The 17656-nt window shown below is 43.2% G+C and overlaps 1 protein-coding gene across 1 annotated transcript in view; it reads right to left on the reverse strand.

Moving 5' to 3' along the window:
* The window catches only part of SRP68 (signal recognition particle 68), a 36630-nt gene that overhangs the window by 9579 nt on the left and 9395 nt on the right, over nt 1-17656 (reverse strand). The window contains exons 8-10 of the mRNA XM_027052449.2: nt 17007-17147; nt 3830-3928; nt 1453-1517 (exon numbers count right to left, since the gene is read on the reverse strand). Of these exons, the coding sequence (XP_026908250.1) occupies nt 1453-1517; nt 3830-3928; nt 17007-17147 (305 nt within the window). The remainder of the gene's footprint in view (nt 1-1452; nt 1518-3829; nt 3929-17006; nt 17148-17656) is intronic.

Genomic DNA, 17656 nt, shown 5'->3' on the forward strand with positions numbered 1-17656 from the left:
GTACCAGCTAGATGTGCAAGTGGGAGAATGGATTCAAAGGCATGGAGGCATCACAATTTGAAGGTTTTCTGAGTCCTGTTGAAGCTCAGGGTCTTTTCAAGGATAGGAAGTTGGATCAACTCCTGACTCCCGACTCTCTGTGGCTGTTAACTACAAACACGCTCCCTAACCTCCTGGGCCTTGGCTTTCTCACAGAACTGCTGCGATACAGGACATCAAAGAGACGTTCTTGTTCGATACCCCTCCGAGTCATCTGGCACTCAATTTGACATTCACGTAATACTGAATTCTCTAATGTAGACAGAGGGTGTTTGCACAGTTTTGTTTTCAAAAAAAAAAAGGGAGGGGTTAGGGGAATGGCTGAAAATAGAGCCAAGTTCACTAAAAAAGTTACGAGCAACAACTAAGTAATTAAGATTTCAAGGTCACGTGGGGTAGAGAATCTGAGAAGTGCAGTGTTCCCAGGTCACTTTACTTCTCCCCATGAAGTTCCAAAAAGGTCACTCTTCCTTCCATCCTTCTTCTGTGAAAGAAAATGAGCCATACCTTAAAAAAAAAATTAACCTGACAAAGTGATTTAAAAACGTATTATGAAAGAGCAAAGGGACAGAAAGAGTCCAGCTACGTCTGAGGAAAAACCTGGCGGGGGACCTGCTCCACCAGACACCAAGGCTTACTACAAAGTCACAGGAAATCACAGTACTGGTGTGAGTACAGAAAATAAATCAGCAGAGCAGAAGAGGGTCCAAAAAAGAGCACGTGAGGAGAAAACGGGATGCACGCCTGACCGAGCTGGCACTGTAGGTTAGTGGGGGAAGGATGGCATAGTCAATAAATTGTAATGGAACAATCTATCATCCTAACGGAAAAAAGGTGAAGCAGATCCTTATGCTGCACTCAAAATAATATAGAATTAAACTTAAGTTGAAATTGAACTTAAATGTAAAAGGGATGATGGAAAACATTCAGAACACGGAGGAGAGTAACTTTAGGAGTCTGGCACGAGGAGGAGAGTGGTTACCTGTAGAAGAGAGGGAGGAATAACCAGGCTGGGGCCACAGGGAGCTTTGGAGTTACTAGCTGTATTCTCGTTCTTAACATACGACACTTAAAATTATACGGGTCACAGAATAACATACAAATGCAGTATATATACTCTTTTCCTTTTTCTTTTTTTCCTAAGTAGGCTTCACACTCAGCGCAGAGCCCAATGCGAGGCTTGAACTCACAATCCTGAGATCAAGACCTGAGCTGAGATCAAGGGTTGGACACTTAATCAACTGAACCACCCAGGCGTCCCGGTATATATACTCTTATGATAAAACGTGCATACGTTTGTTAGTGTTATTTACTATATAATCTTAAAATACACATAAACGTTATATATACTCTTTCATTCCAATGATATATTTTACTACATTGTGAAAAAGTAAAAAAAATGACAGCCCTTACCTGTGCAGGTACTGAAGATTAGATACCTTCCCCGACTCCCCCTCAAGGGTGTAATCTCTCTGTTTCTGCGGAAAGCAATAAAGGTAAAGGTAAAACAGCCGACCCTGTCCTTGGCTCTGACCCCTCATTGCATGGTGTGGTCCCCAAAGTGCCATGGAGCACAGGCACAGCTCTAGTAAATTAGGGATCTTTAAATATCAAAGATCTCCTGGGCATATTCTAGAACAGCAGGGCCACTCGGTTGTCACCAGCACCTGAAAACTGGACTTAAGTAAGAGAATTCAGAGTTATGGCCAGTCAGGCTTCCTATCCACCGCTCCCAGTGTCCAGACCCAAAGCATGAACAACAGCCAGTCCACAGCCCGTGGCTCCATTTTAGGGTCTGCACCTCGGATGCGCGTTCTGAGATCCAAACTCTGGGCTGTCAGCTCAGCCTTTCGTGGTTGGCTGAACAACGGCTCCTACAGATGTGAACATCCTAACTCCAGGACTTGTGAAGGTGTTACCTCACATGGTAAGAGATGTGAAGAAGTTAAGGATGTCTTAATCGGCCTGGATTATCCAGGTGGGCCCAGTGTAATTACAGGCTCCTTCTAAGAGGGAGCCAGGAGGGCCGGTGACAGAGACAAGGTATTGGGACTGAAGCAGAGGTCAGAGAGGAGTGAAGGGGCCAAGCTGCTGGCTTTGAGCATGGAGGAAGGGCCCACAATGCAAGAAATGTAGGTGGTCTCTAGAAGCTGAAAAACGCCTTCTCTGGAATGCTGAGAATGGATTCCTCCGCTAGAACTTCCAAAGGGATGCAGCCCTAAGAACCAGTCTTACACTAAAGGCCATCCGAAGGTGGGAGAGAATTAGATGTGTGTTTTTCAAAACCACTCAGCTTGTGTAATGTTACAGCAGCCACAGGAAACTAAGACACCTTGGTATCACCATATTCACCACACGCCGTGAGGGGTCCCTGCAACTGCTGTGGGTTCAAGGTGAATGATGGAGGGTGGGGCTCTGTATATACCTATTAAGTGGATGAAGAGAAGTATAAAATACAAAGGTGGCTTAATGATAAAGGAAACAGGTCCACAGCCTAACAAGTATTTATTAATGTTTTTTACTCAAAGCACCACGGCAGACGCTAAAATATAAAGTTGCTTTTAATGTGCTTATAATCTTGAAAAAACGTATTTAACAAAGTAAATATAAAACAATACGTAAGATGTTAAAAGGTAATTCTTGGCAAAGTACCAAACAAAAATTACAGCCACCAGTGCTAGATGTTTAGAACACGGGGAGACCTTCATGGGCCAGGACGGTGCAGGCAGGCTTCCCAGAAATGGTGAGCTCTGAGCTGGACGCTGAACACCAGGGCGGGGTTTGGACAGGTGAAGAGGAAGAGGAGGGACAAGCCAGGTGTGAGCAGGGAAAGGAGACAAGGGTAGGAATGCACGGAGGCGGGAAAGGCCTGCTAACAAGATGGTGAATACAGCAGCTTGAGGCACAGGACCCAGAGGGGAGCAGCAAAGTACAATCTGGAAATGGGAAGGCCCAGAATCCAGCTCACGGGGTTGGAACTGCACTTGCTAGACCAGTGAGCTCTCAAGCAGGGTGCACACAACCCAACGAGTGTGGTGTAAGAAGAAAATGAGAACTTCTACTTATGTTTACCTCATTTCTATTAAATAATAAATTATATACTTACAAGTAAGCGTATCAGAGGTACATGCTCAATTTTACTTACTGGGTGCACTATTACAAAAGTTTGGAGACCACTGCTCTAGAACTGGGAGCATCATTGGGTTTTTCAGTGAGACAGTGACATGGGATCAAGAAAGATCCCACTTTTTGCTACCAGCAGGAAAGACCTGGAGAACTGAACCCAGACCAAGATGGTAAAGAACAGTCAGACCTCTGTGGCAGTCTAAGACGTAAGGCTAATCAGAAACGGGGTCGGGGTTTGGGGGGGGGGGGGGGCGGCGGTGGACAAGTGGAGACAGAAGTCACAAAGAGAGTTAGCAGGGTTGCTGGTGATATGAAGAGATAAAAATGGTTCCAAGGTTTTCAGCCCAGATGCCCGAAAGAATCACAGTGATATTAAAAAAGGGAGCACTGGAGAATTAATTACCTGGAGCTATGAACTTGAGACCAAAGGCTTAATATGAACCCATTAAGAGGAAGAGGATGGAGAGAAAAATCTCTCAATCTGATGGGAGTTCACAGGCATCTGTTTGTCAGCAGACCACCATAGCTAAAAATACCATGGCTAAGAGTCCCTGCACTCAGACCACTGGACCCCCTGCCCCACTCCCACACTGAGAATGAGACACACAGACTGAGAAGGACCTCAGCCCCGAGCAAGAGCCTGGGGCCCAGATGAGAGTCCTACCTGATCTGGCTTGAGCTCTTCTCGAACGGCCTGGAGAGCGTCCCGACACTCACTGAGCATGGATTCAAACAGACGCTCCTTGGTTTCTTCGCTTTCAGCCTACACGAAGACGGAATGAAGTAAAAGATTTTCTTCTGAGTAAGCCACAGTACTCTAACGGGAGGAGGGCATAACAGTGCCTTGATTCCCATTACACATTGAACACACACATCCGAAACACCCTAAATCACAGACCATTTCAATTGTCACTCTTCTCCACCATATAAGATTTTTCTTACAGTCTTTCTCATTATTCGTATGGAAATGGAATTTTATATATATTCACATATAAATATAAAGCGAACATACTGAGAAAGAATCTGCATAACTGATCTGAAACTGTCAAACTGTCAAACGATAGATGCTTTTTTCCTATCATAAAACTTTCCACCACTTTCCTCCCACACTCCTACCTCTCTACTCAGGACCTGCGTCTGACATCCTTGAAGCACAGCACACCCCACACTGAAACACAGCACGCCAGAACAAATGGTCTGAAACTCTCCTGTGCGCCAGCAGAACTGCCCTTACAAATGTAACCCCAAGACTCGCTGATTCTGGATTTCTATTAGGTCCAAGCAAGTGAGTAATAGTGCCAACCAATACCCAATGAAAAACAGATTTCTCTTAAGTATCATACGAAGCTCCCTTCACCACAGAAATCTTGCACCCTGATATTCCCTGTGGCTATGCTGAGGCTGACAAGCACTCCACGACAGTCTCTGTACAAGTTCAAGGGTGTGGTTAGCCCTCTGCCAGCCAGCAGGGATAAGGGAAAAGTGATTCATGAACTGAGTACCTGCCAAACCACATTACCATTGTAAAGAATCTGATTGAGCAGGCAGGAATGGATGAGAGGCAGAAAGGAGATGGACTTGTGTTACAGGCAGACCCACTGTGACTTTAAAACATCAACACTCCATTATTATATCTGACTTTCCACAGATACATCCAATCTAATCTCCTGACATTCAACTGACCTTTAAGCCCAAAAGAAAAAACCCAGTACTGCCCACTCCTTGAAGAGGCTGGTAGGGGCTTAGAGAAAAACCTTTTCTTCTCTTGAGAACTCTTATGTTTTTCCTGGTTTCCCGTGGGAAAAAAAACAAAAAACAAAAAACGTCCTTATGAATTACCCAATATAAATCAAACATACTTTTCTACTTATATTGACTTTCCTGTTGATCACTAACTTAGGAAAAAATCAAGGGCACATTCTATAAACCTAGAAAGGCAAACATGGCCACCACTAATTTGCTGAAACCTGAAGAGCACTGTCCAAGAGAACTTTCTGTGAGGGGACACCTAGCTGGCTCAGTCAGTAGAGCACATGACTCTCAATCTCGGGGCTGTGAGTTCGAGCCCCGTGCTGGGTGTAGAGATTATTTATTTATTTTTACGTTTTTATTTATTATTTGTTTTCATCTTTATTTTTGAGAGAGAGAGACACACACAGAATCCAAAGCAGGCTCCAGGCTCTGAGCTGTCAGCACAGAGCCCGACGCGGGGCTTGAACCAAACTGTGAGATCGTGACCTGAGCCGAAGTCAGACACTTAACCAACTGAGCCACCCAGGCACCCCAATAAAACACTCTTAAGCAGCACCTCAAGTTAGCAAGATCCTCTGCAATAACTGAATCAAACCTGCTGGCCAAAGGTTTTGAAGTGTGAACCCTGTGGGCTGGGGCGGCCACGTAACAGTTAACAACCGGAGTAAGACCTGTAGACACACTTGCCACCGACCACGACCATGCACGAACCTCCAGCCACACTGTTAGCAGGCAGGGTGAGCCTGTGCGTCCAGCCCGAAAAGGGTTTCGCCTTTTCGGGCAAAAGGTATATGAAGTTAAGAGAAGGGCAAGCCTTGTTTCGCCAGCTACCTGGGAGCAGTCTGCCTTCCTGTAGAGAGAGCGTGGCTCAAGTAACTAAAACGATGCAAAATGCTCGGCCTCTTTACTGCCGTGGGTCACCCCGTTCCCTCTGAGTAAGGACACCTCGGCACCAAGGTGCTGAACACAAGCAAACTTTCCCACTGCTCCCACGAAAGCCTCCGTTCCAGCAGGAGTTTTACAGAAGCCTTAAACCACACTGCAGGAAAAAGCCCACGGCAAGGGAGGGCCCGCGGTCACACGGCACAGTGACTCAGAGATCGCTAATCTCTGCAGCAGAGCTTCTCAGGGTTCGCCCGGGACTGGGCAAGAGGTCTCCAAACAGAAAGGCTGAAACGTACTTTGCTACTTTCACCCGTATTTATAAGCCTATCTGGGAGGCTAATAGCCCTGAAGAGACAATGGGACAAGATCCACCCTCCGTGGAGAGGCAGGATTCCTCAGGATCTACATGCAGACCCCTCACGTCTGCCATGGAACCAACAAGAACGCGCTCCTGTACTCAAGTGGCAACCTCCCTGCCTAAGAGTCTGTGGTAGGCCTGCAAGTTTTCCAGGTGTGCCTATGAGACAGAGAAACCTTAAGCCCAGAAGTAATGTGTTACTCGGACCTAATAAGCTAAAAAATTCGAATCAGCATTTATAGAACTTGGGACACCCCAGGATGTGTTTTTCGACAGCCTCAAGACATGTCTCAGGGCCATGTACACGTGCAGAGGAAAAGCAGCTGCTGTGTATCCTGGGGTAGAGACCAGACCCCCTGCTATTCAAAAGGGCTTCCAGACTGTTTTCACTGGTCGACAAAGACTGCTGGAAGGTGGCGGTGTGACTAAGAGACTGACAAGACGAGTCTGACCACATTCTGCACTGCACCTGCAGGAGAACCAAGGGGATGGGACCAAGCCTTCCCCAGGCCACTAGGGGCCAGGAAACAACACATGGAAATCTGCTAAAGGAGGAGAACACAAACCCCTTAAGGGACAGATTAAAAAAAAAAAAAAAAAAAAAAAGAGAGAGAAGGGGACAAATGGTCTCCCTTCCACTCACACTTTAAAATATTAACCATGACCCGAGGATAAGACTCATCAAACCTGCCATCCTCCCCAAAAGAGCTGCCTGACAACATTTTCACAATGCAACCACCAGTGACAATTCAGGTATGATTAAGTATTAACAAAACAAAACAGAAACAAATTATACAGTAAGGCAATTATTTAGCACACGAAGACGTAAAGTCTGGCTCAGGAGACCAAGAATGTTGCAACTGGATTTTGGCAGTGGATTTATTCTCTGCTCCAGTCTTTTTGGTCTAACACTCTATCTCCCTGAATTATTTCTTCCTTCCAGGCTTTTCTAATATTTAAATGGCATAAAAGCTCTACAAGCAAACATCACTGGGCCTACCCAATTCTTGCATTCCAGTTCCTAGAGAGGGGCAACAGCAGTACTAGTTAAGAAATGCTCAAGACGTGCCTGGCCGGCTCAGTGGGTGGAGCACACAACTCTTGATCTCAGGGTTGTGGGTTCAAGCCCCACGATGGGTGTGGAGATTACTTAAAATCTTCAAGGGAAAAAACAAAAGAAAAGCACTGAAGCATTGAAACCAGGAGTCTGCATCTCCAAGGCACAGCTCTTGGTTCCCAGGGCAAAGAACAACTCCACATAATGAGAATGGGCAAGGTGGACAGGGCCTGTGTGATATCCAGCCAAATAATCTGGCAGGGGCACAAAGGGGGAAGTGGTTCTTCTTGGGATCAACCTCAAATGGCCAAAGGGTATTTTCCATAGTTAATAACCCATGTTTGATTCAATTCAATAGACATGTAATCAGCTACAGTGCACGGCCTGACATCTAAGGATTTAAGTAAACTTTATTTCATACTGTACTTGAATTATTTTATTTACCCGCTAGATTTGGTATATGTGTGACATACGACATTAGGCACTGAACTGTTTCTAATGTTAAAACCTTACCAGGATTCTCTGGGATTGACACACTTTTGTTCGATCAAGATCTTTTACATCTACCACATTATCTGAAGATCTCTGATATTCAGAAGTGACCCTAATGCACTACTGTAAGGTCCTTAATACCCAGAGATCACTGTATTCACTGCAATCAGAACATCAACTAGGCACTTGACAGGGGCTAACAAACACTACACATCCTACAAACACTAAAATCATAAGGGAATGTTATAAAGTTAATGTCAATAAATTCAACACTGTACATGAAATTAATATACCCTTTTTAAAAATAAGATTCATCCAAAGGACACAAGATGAAACAAAATCTGAGTGCTTTATCTAATAAAAGAATTATATTTGTTGGGGCGCCTGGGTGGCTCAGTCGGTTGAGTGACCGACTTTGGCTCAGGTCATGATCTCACGGGTCGTGAGTTTGAGCCCCGCATCGGGCTCTGACAGCTCAGACCCTGGAGCCTGCTTCAGATTCTGCGTCTCCCTCTCTCTCTGCCCCTCTCCCACTCATGCTCTGTCTCTACCTCAGAAATAAATTAACATTAAAAAAAAAAAAGAATTATATTTGTTTAAAACAAGCAAAAACAGGGGTGCCTGGGTAGCTCAGTTGGTTAAGTGTCTGACTTCGGCTCAGGTCATGATCTCGTGGTTTGTGAATTCGAGCCCCGCATCCGGCTGTGGTAACAGCCTGGAGCCTGCTTTGGATTCTGTGTCTCCCTCTCTCTCTCTCTCTGCCCCTCCCCTGCTTGTGCTCTTTCTCTCAAAAACAAATATTAAAAAAATTATTTTTATGGCACAAAAACACTCAGATCAATGGAACAATACAGAGAACCCAGAAATGGACCCACAAACGTATGGCCAACTGATCTTTGACAAAGCAGGAAAGAATATCCAATGGAATAAAGACAGTCTCTTCAGCAAGTGGTGCTGGGAAAACTGAACAACATGCAGAAAAATGAACCTGGACCACTTTCTTACACAATACACAAAAATAAACTCAAAGTGGATGAAAGACCTAAACGTTAAGACAGAAAGTCATCAAAATCCTAGAAGAGAAAGCGGGCAAAAGCCTCTTTGACCTCAGCCACAGCAACTTCTTATTCAATATGTCTCTGGAGGCCAGGGAAACCAAAGCAAAAATGAACTACTGGGACCTCATCAAAATAAAAAGCTTCTGCAGAGCGAAGGAAACAATAAGCAAAACTAAAAGGCAACTGACAGAATGGGAGAAGACATTTGCAAACGACCTATCAGATAGAGTATTTTAAGATTTATAAAGAACTTATCAAACTCAACACCCAAAAACCAAATAATCCAGTGAAGAAATGGGCAGAAGACATAAATAGACACTTCTCCAAAGAAGACATCTATATGGCCAACCAATACATGAAAAAATGCTCAACATCACTCATCATCCAGGAAACGCAAATCAAAACCACAATGAGATACCACCTCACCTGTCAGAATGGCTAACATCAACAACTCAGGCCAACAACAGAGGATGCAGAGAAAGAGGATTTCTTGTACTGCTGGTGGGAATGCAAGCTGGTGCGGCCATTCTGAAATGGAGGGTTCCCCAAAAAACTAAAAATAGAACTACCTTACGACCCAGCAACTGCACTACTGGGTATCTACCCAAAGGATACAGGTATGCTGTTTCGAAGGGACACATGCACCCCAATGTTTATAGCAGCACTATCAACAATAGCCAAAGTATGGAAAGAGCCCAAATGTCCATCAATGGATGAATGGATAAAGAAGATATGGTGTCGGGGCGCCTGGGTGGCTCAGTCGGTTGAGTGTCCGACTTTGGCTCAGGTCATGATCTCGTCAGTTCGAGCCCCGCGTCGGGCTCTGGGCTAACAGCTCAGAGCCTGGAGCCTGCTTCAGATTCTGTACCCCCCTCCCTCTCTGCCCCAACCCACTCGCATTCTGTCTCTGTCTCTCTCAAAAATAAATAAACATTGGGGAAAAAAAAAAAAAGGATGTGTATGTACACAGACACACACAATGGAATATTACTTGGCAAACAAAAAGAATGAAATCTTGCCATTTGCAACTACGTGGATGAAACTAGAGGATATTATGTTAAGGGAAATTAGAGAAAAACAAACATATGACTTCACTCATATGAGGACTTTAAGATACAAAACAGACGAACATAAGGGAAGGGAAACAAAAATAATATAAAAACAGGGAAAGGGACAAAACATAAGAGACTCTTAAACATAGAGAACAAACAGAGGGTTGCTGGAGGGGTTGTGGGAGGGACGATGGGCTAAATGGGGCATTAAGGAATTTATCCCTGAAATCATTGTTGCACCATGTGCTAACTTGGATGTATGTTACGAAAAAACAAATTACAGAAAAAAAAATTTTTTTAAACAAACAAAAACAAATTTTAAAAACCTTCCCACAAGTATCAACTCATTATGTTGTATACCTGAAAGTATGTTTTATGTCAATTACATCCCATCCCAAAAAAGAAAAATCAAAAACTTCCTACAAAGAAAACTCCAGGCCCAATATTTTCACTAGTGAATTATAACAAGTATTTGAGAAAGAAAAATACTGATATTACATAAACTCTTTCAGAAACAAGGAAGGAAAATCTCCAAACTTGTTTTTATGAAGTTGTGTGTAACCCTGATACCAAATTCTGAAAAAAGACATTATAAGCCACTATTCCTCATTAAAATAGATGCAAAATTCTTAAATACTACCAACTGAAATCCAGCAGTATGTAAAAAGTAATGTATCACAGCCAAGTGCGGTTACCTCAGATATACAAGATTGGTTTAACACTGAAAATTAACCAATGAAATTCACTATCTTAACATTCTTTTTTTTTGTACAGTTTACCCATTAACTTCTTTTTTCAATGATAATTTAACACTATTTTTTATTTTTTAAAATTTACATCCAAATTAGTAGTATATAGTGAAGCAATGATTTCAGGAGTAGATTCCTTAATGCCCCTTACCCATGTAGCCCATCCCCCTCCCACAACCCCTACCATCTTAACAATCTTATCTTCAGCCTTTACTCTCCCAAATTGAAATTTTGGTGGTTTTTTTTTTTTTTTTTTTTTTTTTGATGTTTAAAAAAAACATCCTCATATGGCTCCTTCTCTCCCTTTGATTTCTTTCACCCTCCAACACTCCACCATATCCCATGGAATAGCAATTAAAAACCCATATGATCTTCCTGGCGTACCTGCACATTACAATTTTCACTGGCAGTGGGTCAAGCCTTATGTTGGGTTTTCTAATGACCCAACCTGACTGAGGTGCAGCTACATTTAGCAGTGAAAGCTTGCAGGAGCTGGGGCAAGAAACCTTGGCTACTTATCCTGACTTACTCTCAAAATAAAATCCTAGACCAGCTCTCTGTGGAACTGCATAAAACGTGTCCAGTGGGAAGGGCTCTTTCCCTTGCGTTAAGAAGCACCTGCATGTTCTTAAACTGAGTAACTTTAGGGGCACCCGGGTGGCTCAGTCAGTTAAGCGTCCGACTTTGGCTCATGTCATGATCTCGTGGTTTGTGGGTTTGAGCCTCACATAGGGCTGTCTGTTGTCAGCACAGAGACTGCTTCAGATCCTCTGTCTCCATCTCTCTCTGCCCTTCGCCTGTTCTCTCTCTCAAAAATAAACGTTTAAAAATAAATAAATAAACAAATACATAAATAAATTGAGTAACTTCAGCAATGTAAGTAACACACAAAGGATAATGGATAAATGAATGGCGGAGATCTTTAGAAAATGATAAAACACAACAATGCACCACCTTCACTATTGAGCCTTTATATTATCGCAAAGAGCTACTTACTGAAGGACAGTCTTCTTCTTAAGGACTTCAAATACCAGTTAACAAAACATAGCTTATGAAGAAAAAACCCAAACTATCAAATACACTGACCTTTTGCTATCCTTCCACTTCACTTTTTTGGGCACGCACTTACTAACAGAATTTTAAAACAAACATCACCTCCAGTACATCAAGATTGAAAATTCTTTGCTGTTTTTTAATGTTTATTTATTTTTTAAGAGAGAGAACAGGGGATGGGGAGAGATAAAAGGGGACAGAGGATCCAAAGCAGGCTCTGCGCTGACAGCAGAGGGCCCGATGCAGGGCTCGAATTCACGAACTGTGAAATCATGACCTGAGCCAAAGACAGATGCTTAACCGACTGAGCCACCCAGGTGCCGCAATTCTTTGTTGTTGTTTTAAAAAAAAATTTTTTTTTCATTTTTTTTTTTTAACGTTTATTTATTTTTGAGACAGAGAGAGACACAGCATGAACGGGGGAGGGGCAGAAGAGAGAGGGAGACACAGAATCGGAAGCAGGTTCCAGGCTCTGAGCCATCAGCCCAGAGCCCGACGTGGGGCTCGAACTCGCGGACCGCGAGATCGTGACCTGAGCTGAAGTCGGACGCTTAACCGACTGAGCCACCCAGGCGCCCCGTTTTAAAAAAATTTTTAATGTTTACTTATTTTTGAGAGAGAGAGACAGACAGAGTGCAAGTGGGGGAGGGGAAGAGAGAGAGGGAGACACAGAATCTGAAGCAGGCTCCAGGCTCTGAGCCATCAGCACAGAGTGAGTTCGATGCAGGGCTCAAACTCAGGAACTGCGAGATCATGACCTGAGGCAAAGTTGCCACCCGGATGCCCCAAGATTGAAAATTCTTAACTTAGATAACTTGATTCAATCAAAAAAAGAGATTTTTTTGATCTACATGGTAAGTCTACATGGTATTTTTCACTTTACACAATTTATCCTACAACAGTAATCCAAAATACAGAAAAGTCCATCTAGTTTTCACTGCACCATCGTTTACAGTGCTTAAAAACTGTACAGAATGCGAATGCCCAGTAGATGTGCTTTGATTAAACAGCATTTTAAAAAGCGCACTTGCCATTATCTGTGTATATTAAAACGGATATTAAGTAGAATACACTTAACTACACAAACGCAAACACTGGCAATGAGGTGAGAACACAGGACTAGCAGATGTACTGAGATGACGGACTCTGAATACAGCTGACCCTTGAACAATGTGGCAGTCAAGGGCGCAGGCCCATGAAGTCAAAAATCCCAGTAGAAGTTCTGACTACACAAAAACCTAACTACTAAGAGTCTCCTGTTGATAGGAGCCTCACCAATAACATAAACAGTCTATGAACACCTATTTTCTGTGTCAGATGTATTAATACTACGTTTTCCCCCTTTGTGCTTGCCAAAGCCTTTTAATTTTCCTTCGTCTTTTCACAAATATCTAACAATTATAATTTGTAGAGCTATTGAAAGCATGGTCCCTGGACCAGAAGAATTAGCACCACTTGGAGCTTATTAGAAAAACAAATTCTTGGGCCCCAACTCAGACTTACTAAATCAAAATCTCTGAGGGGTGGGGCCTTGAGTATGTTTTGTTTTTTTTTAATCACTGTATTATTTTTTTCATCATGGTAAGTGTACTTTTTAATATTTATTTACTTAATCTCTACACCCAACATGGCACGTGAACTCACAACCCTGAGGTCAAGAGTCACAGGCTCCTCTGCCTGAGTCAGCCAGGCGCCCAGGTAAGTGTACTCGTTGATCCCTGTCCTCCTTTTCACCCATCCCACCCCTCACCACCTCCCCTCTGGTATATACTGCATTCTACATAGTACAGTCTCTGTTACATCCTATATTCTTATAATAAAATAAGTCAGGGGAGAGAAAACATTAAGAAAATCGTACAGAAAATATGTTCAAAGCATTAGATTTATAAAAAAAAATCCACATTGGGGCGCCTGAGTGGCTCAGTCAGTTGGGCGTCCAACTTCGGCTCAGGTCATGATCTCGTGGTTTGTGAGTTCGAGCCCCGTGTCAGGCTCTGTGCTGACAGCTCAGCCTGGAGCCTGCTTCAGATTCTATGTCTCCCTCTCTCTGCCCCTCCCCTGCTCACGCTCTGTCTCTCTCATTAATAAATAAATGTTAAAAAAAATTTTTTTTTTTAAAAATCCACGTATAGGTGGACCTGCGTGGTCAAACCTGTATAGTTCAAGGATCACCTGTATCTTTTTTTTAACCTATTCAAGGCTGGAATAACGTTGTTATTTTCTTGTCAATACTATCAAACTTTTGGCCAATCTTGAACTGCTTTAAAAGGAGTGGCTACTGGGCACCTGAGTGGTTAACCATCCGAGTCTTGATTTCAGCTCAGGTCATGATCTCACAGTTCCTGAGTTCAAGCCCTATGTCTGGCTCCACATGGTCAGCGCCGAGCCTGCTTGGGATTCTCTGTCTTCCTCTCTCTCTGCCCTGACCCTGCTTACTCACTCACTCTCTCTCAAAATAAATAAATAAACTTAAAAAAAAAAAAAAAAAAAAAAAAAGGAGCGGTTATGATCTAAAGATCCAGAAGTCGACCCTTCACGTATACTAACACCTGAGTTTAAGAGTGGTCCTTTTAAACACACACACAAAGCTCAACTAATCATCACATGACTGAAATGATCTTCAATTTCAAAAGCAATGGCTTCACATGCAGTCATAAAATGCTTTTACTTCATCTAATTTAATTCAAGTTAATTTCACAAATAAGGCAAAAAGATCTTCCCCCAGATGAATTTTTATTTTCTAATTATGTGTACAAAGCAGGAGAAAAGATAAATTCAGATAAAACACCACTATTCCTTCTCCTCCCACTAACTACTGAACTGGAGACGATTCCCCTGCCAAGGACTTTTTCTTTTTTTTTCTCCTGCTCTTCCTCTCTTTTTCTTTTTTAAGTAGTCTCCATATCCAGCATGGAGTCCAATGTGGGGTTTGAACTTGTGACCCTGAGATCAAGAACTGAGCCTAGATCAAGAGTCAGATGTTTAAACGACTGAGCCACCCAAGCACCCCAAGGACTATTTGTTTCAGTGAAGGTTCTGCTCATTCAGTCTTTCCCAGGGAACCAGGACTCTGCTTGTATACTGCATTAAGTAAGATTACATTAGCTGTTCACCAAAGCCAAGTTAAATGATCCTGCTACTAGCCTTCCTGGTACGCAGGAAAGTTCAAGGAACATGAGCTTAGGAGTCAAAAGGGCAAGATTTTTTATTTTCTTTTTTAAGTTTATTATTTTGAGAGACACAGACAGCAGAGGAAGGGCAGAGAGAGAAGGAGAGAGAGAATCCCAGGCAGGATCCATGCTGTCAGCATGGAGCCCAACGTGGGACTTGAACTCACAAACTCTGAGATCATGACTGAGCTGAAACCAAGAGTCAGATGTTTAACCTACTGAGCCACCCAGGTACCCCCCACCTTTAAAAAAAAATTTTTTTTTAATTTGTTTATTTTGAGAGACCAAGAGAACAGAGGAGGGGCAGAGAGGGAGAGGGAAGGAGAGAAAAAATGGCATGGTTTTAAAGGCAAGCACTGTTTTCCCATCTGTAAAATGAGAGTATTACCCACTCCCTAGAGTTAAAAAGGTAAAAACACAAAAGCTTTAGACAGTGTATCTGGGACATTAAGGAGGACCGTTCCCCTCCTTTGGTTATCTCTGTGGTGTGTCTGTCCAGGTGACCACTGTGTATTTTTACACTTTGTGGACTGATGTGTAAGACCATGGAAAATCCTTACAACACGCTAAGAAAAACAGGATATAAAACTGGATCTCAGTATGATTTCAACAAGTAAAAATAATACTCGACATCTTTTATAAATATAAAAAAGACTAAAAGGAAGTACATTGTCCTTTTTATCAATATAATGCAACATCAACGAAGGTATATGGGAAGTGGGACTAAAGGTTGATCTCTTAAAAAAACATTTCTCTTTTCTAAACATTAAACTAAGTAACTTTTTTAAATTAACAAATGTTAGCTTTTCTTCTCATTTGCCTAATATACATCTGTGGCCCTATTCCCAAGGAGCCCCCCACTTAACTCGCTCCTGGGCCACTCCCCACCCAGACTGCAGCCTGAACCCCCGCCCCATTACCAATGACGCAGCTCACCTCTTCCGGCACGTACCGCCTTGAAACAAAAGAATGAACCCAACTACATAATCTACAGGATTGCTACCAGAATCCTAGTCCAGAAGAGATACTACCACACAGCAGTGCCGATGAAATGCTCTCCAAAAAAATTTCTCGATCTTTTAAAAAAAAACAAAGCAACTTACTGCTATCGTTCTAGTCTCCTGCTCTTCCAGCAAATGGAAGGGAAACAAGAGGGGCAATATACGACATAGAGACACAAAGAAATTCTTCCACTGTTGAAGGCTGCCCCCAGCCCAAAGTAGCTGTTTTGGAACAAGTCACCTAAAAGTCTGGATGCTTAAAACAACTCACGAGCACAACGAGCAAAGCACTCCTACGTACGAATCATTCAGGGTGCAACAGTTTTCTGCCACGTGGCAGGAAACGCCCCTGGATCCTGGGGAGGCTGGAGACACATTCAGCAGCCTGTTTGTTTGTTTTTTAATGTTCTTCACCTCACACAGAGGAAGAGCTCCAAAAAGGGCCTTCCTCGTACCTGTCTACTTTGTAAAAACCAAGATCGCCAGGATCTCTCATCTTTTGGAACTTATTTGGTTGTTCACACCCATAAACAGGTAATAATTATGTCAGTAAGCACATCAAGTATACCGCTTTACATGAACATTACGTAAACACCACATGTACAACAAGATATCCTGGCTTAGCTAGGTGCTCCTGAAAAGGCTCAGGAACAAGAGGTGGCCCCTTTAGGGACAGAAGGCTAGGACAAGAGGTCACAACAGCTAAGCTACTGTACCACCTACTGGGCTGGACGGGACTCCTTGCATTAAAAGCCAGCCTTACTGCTCCCATTTCCACGTCGATAGCAGCTACTGCCAATTTCTGTGCCCTCTGTACCTAAGAACTCTTCTCCAAGGCCAGCCTTTACAAAAATTTGGTGACCAAATCCCAAATAGCATTAAGACAAATTTTTTGTTTTGTGAGAAATGAACACCAAGAAAACACTACACCTGGGGGCGTCTGGGTGGCTAAGTAGACTGTATCCGACTCTTGATTTCGGCTCAGGTCATGATCTCACGGTTTCATGAGTTGGAGCTCCTTGTTGGCCTCTGTGCTGACAGCACAGAGCCTGCCTGGGATTCTCCCTCACACTCTGCCCCTCCCCTGCTCACGCTCTGTCTCTCTCAAAATAAATAAACAAATTTAAAACCAAACAAAACCAACCACTACACCTTAAGCATGCAAGGGCAACCTCAGACACATACAGAAGAGAGAACAGGCACTTCCTCCTCACCTGAGCAATGGCTGCTTCGTTATCAGCCAGTCCCAATAAAAAGATCCTCACTTTGTCAATCTTCACCGGAACCGTCCTCCCTCTCCATTCCACCTCACTCATGGTGGCTGCCTGTTTGGCTCGAGTCTGAGTGATCAACGCCTGGAAAGTAGTTTTAAAAAATTACAGTTTTAACTGGTGATGGTTAAAGTAAGTAGAAACTACTAGTTGTCTGTTTCTATAATCAACACTGTTCACTTTCTAAAGCAGAATATAAATTGTACTTAAATAATTCCTCCTTGGTTATCAACTATCTTAGCTTACAGAAACTCAAACATTAAAAGAACATAACTGAAGGGGCGCCTGGGGGGCTCAGTTGGTTAGGCGACCGACTTCGGCTCAGGTCATGATGTCACGGTTTGTGAGTTCAAGCCCCGTGTCAGGCTCTGTGCTGACAGCTCAGAGCCTGGAGCCTACTTCGGATTCTGTGTCTCCCCGTCTCTACCCATCCCCTGCTCACGCTCTGTGTCTCTCTGTCTCTCAATAATAAATAAACATTAAAAAAAAAAACAAACAGAACAGAACAGAAGGTTAAAAAGAGCAACACTGGGGCGCCTGGCTGGCTCATTTGGTAGAGTCTGCAACTTTCGACCTCAGGGTTTTGAGTTGAA

The sequence above is a fragment of the Acinonyx jubatus genome, chromosome E1 (genome assembly GCF_027475565.1).
Source record: "Acinonyx jubatus isolate Ajub_Pintada_27869175 chromosome E1, VMU_Ajub_asm_v1.0, whole genome shotgun sequence".
Taxonomy (NCBI): Eukaryota; Metazoa; Chordata; class Mammalia; order Carnivora; family Felidae; genus Acinonyx; species Acinonyx jubatus.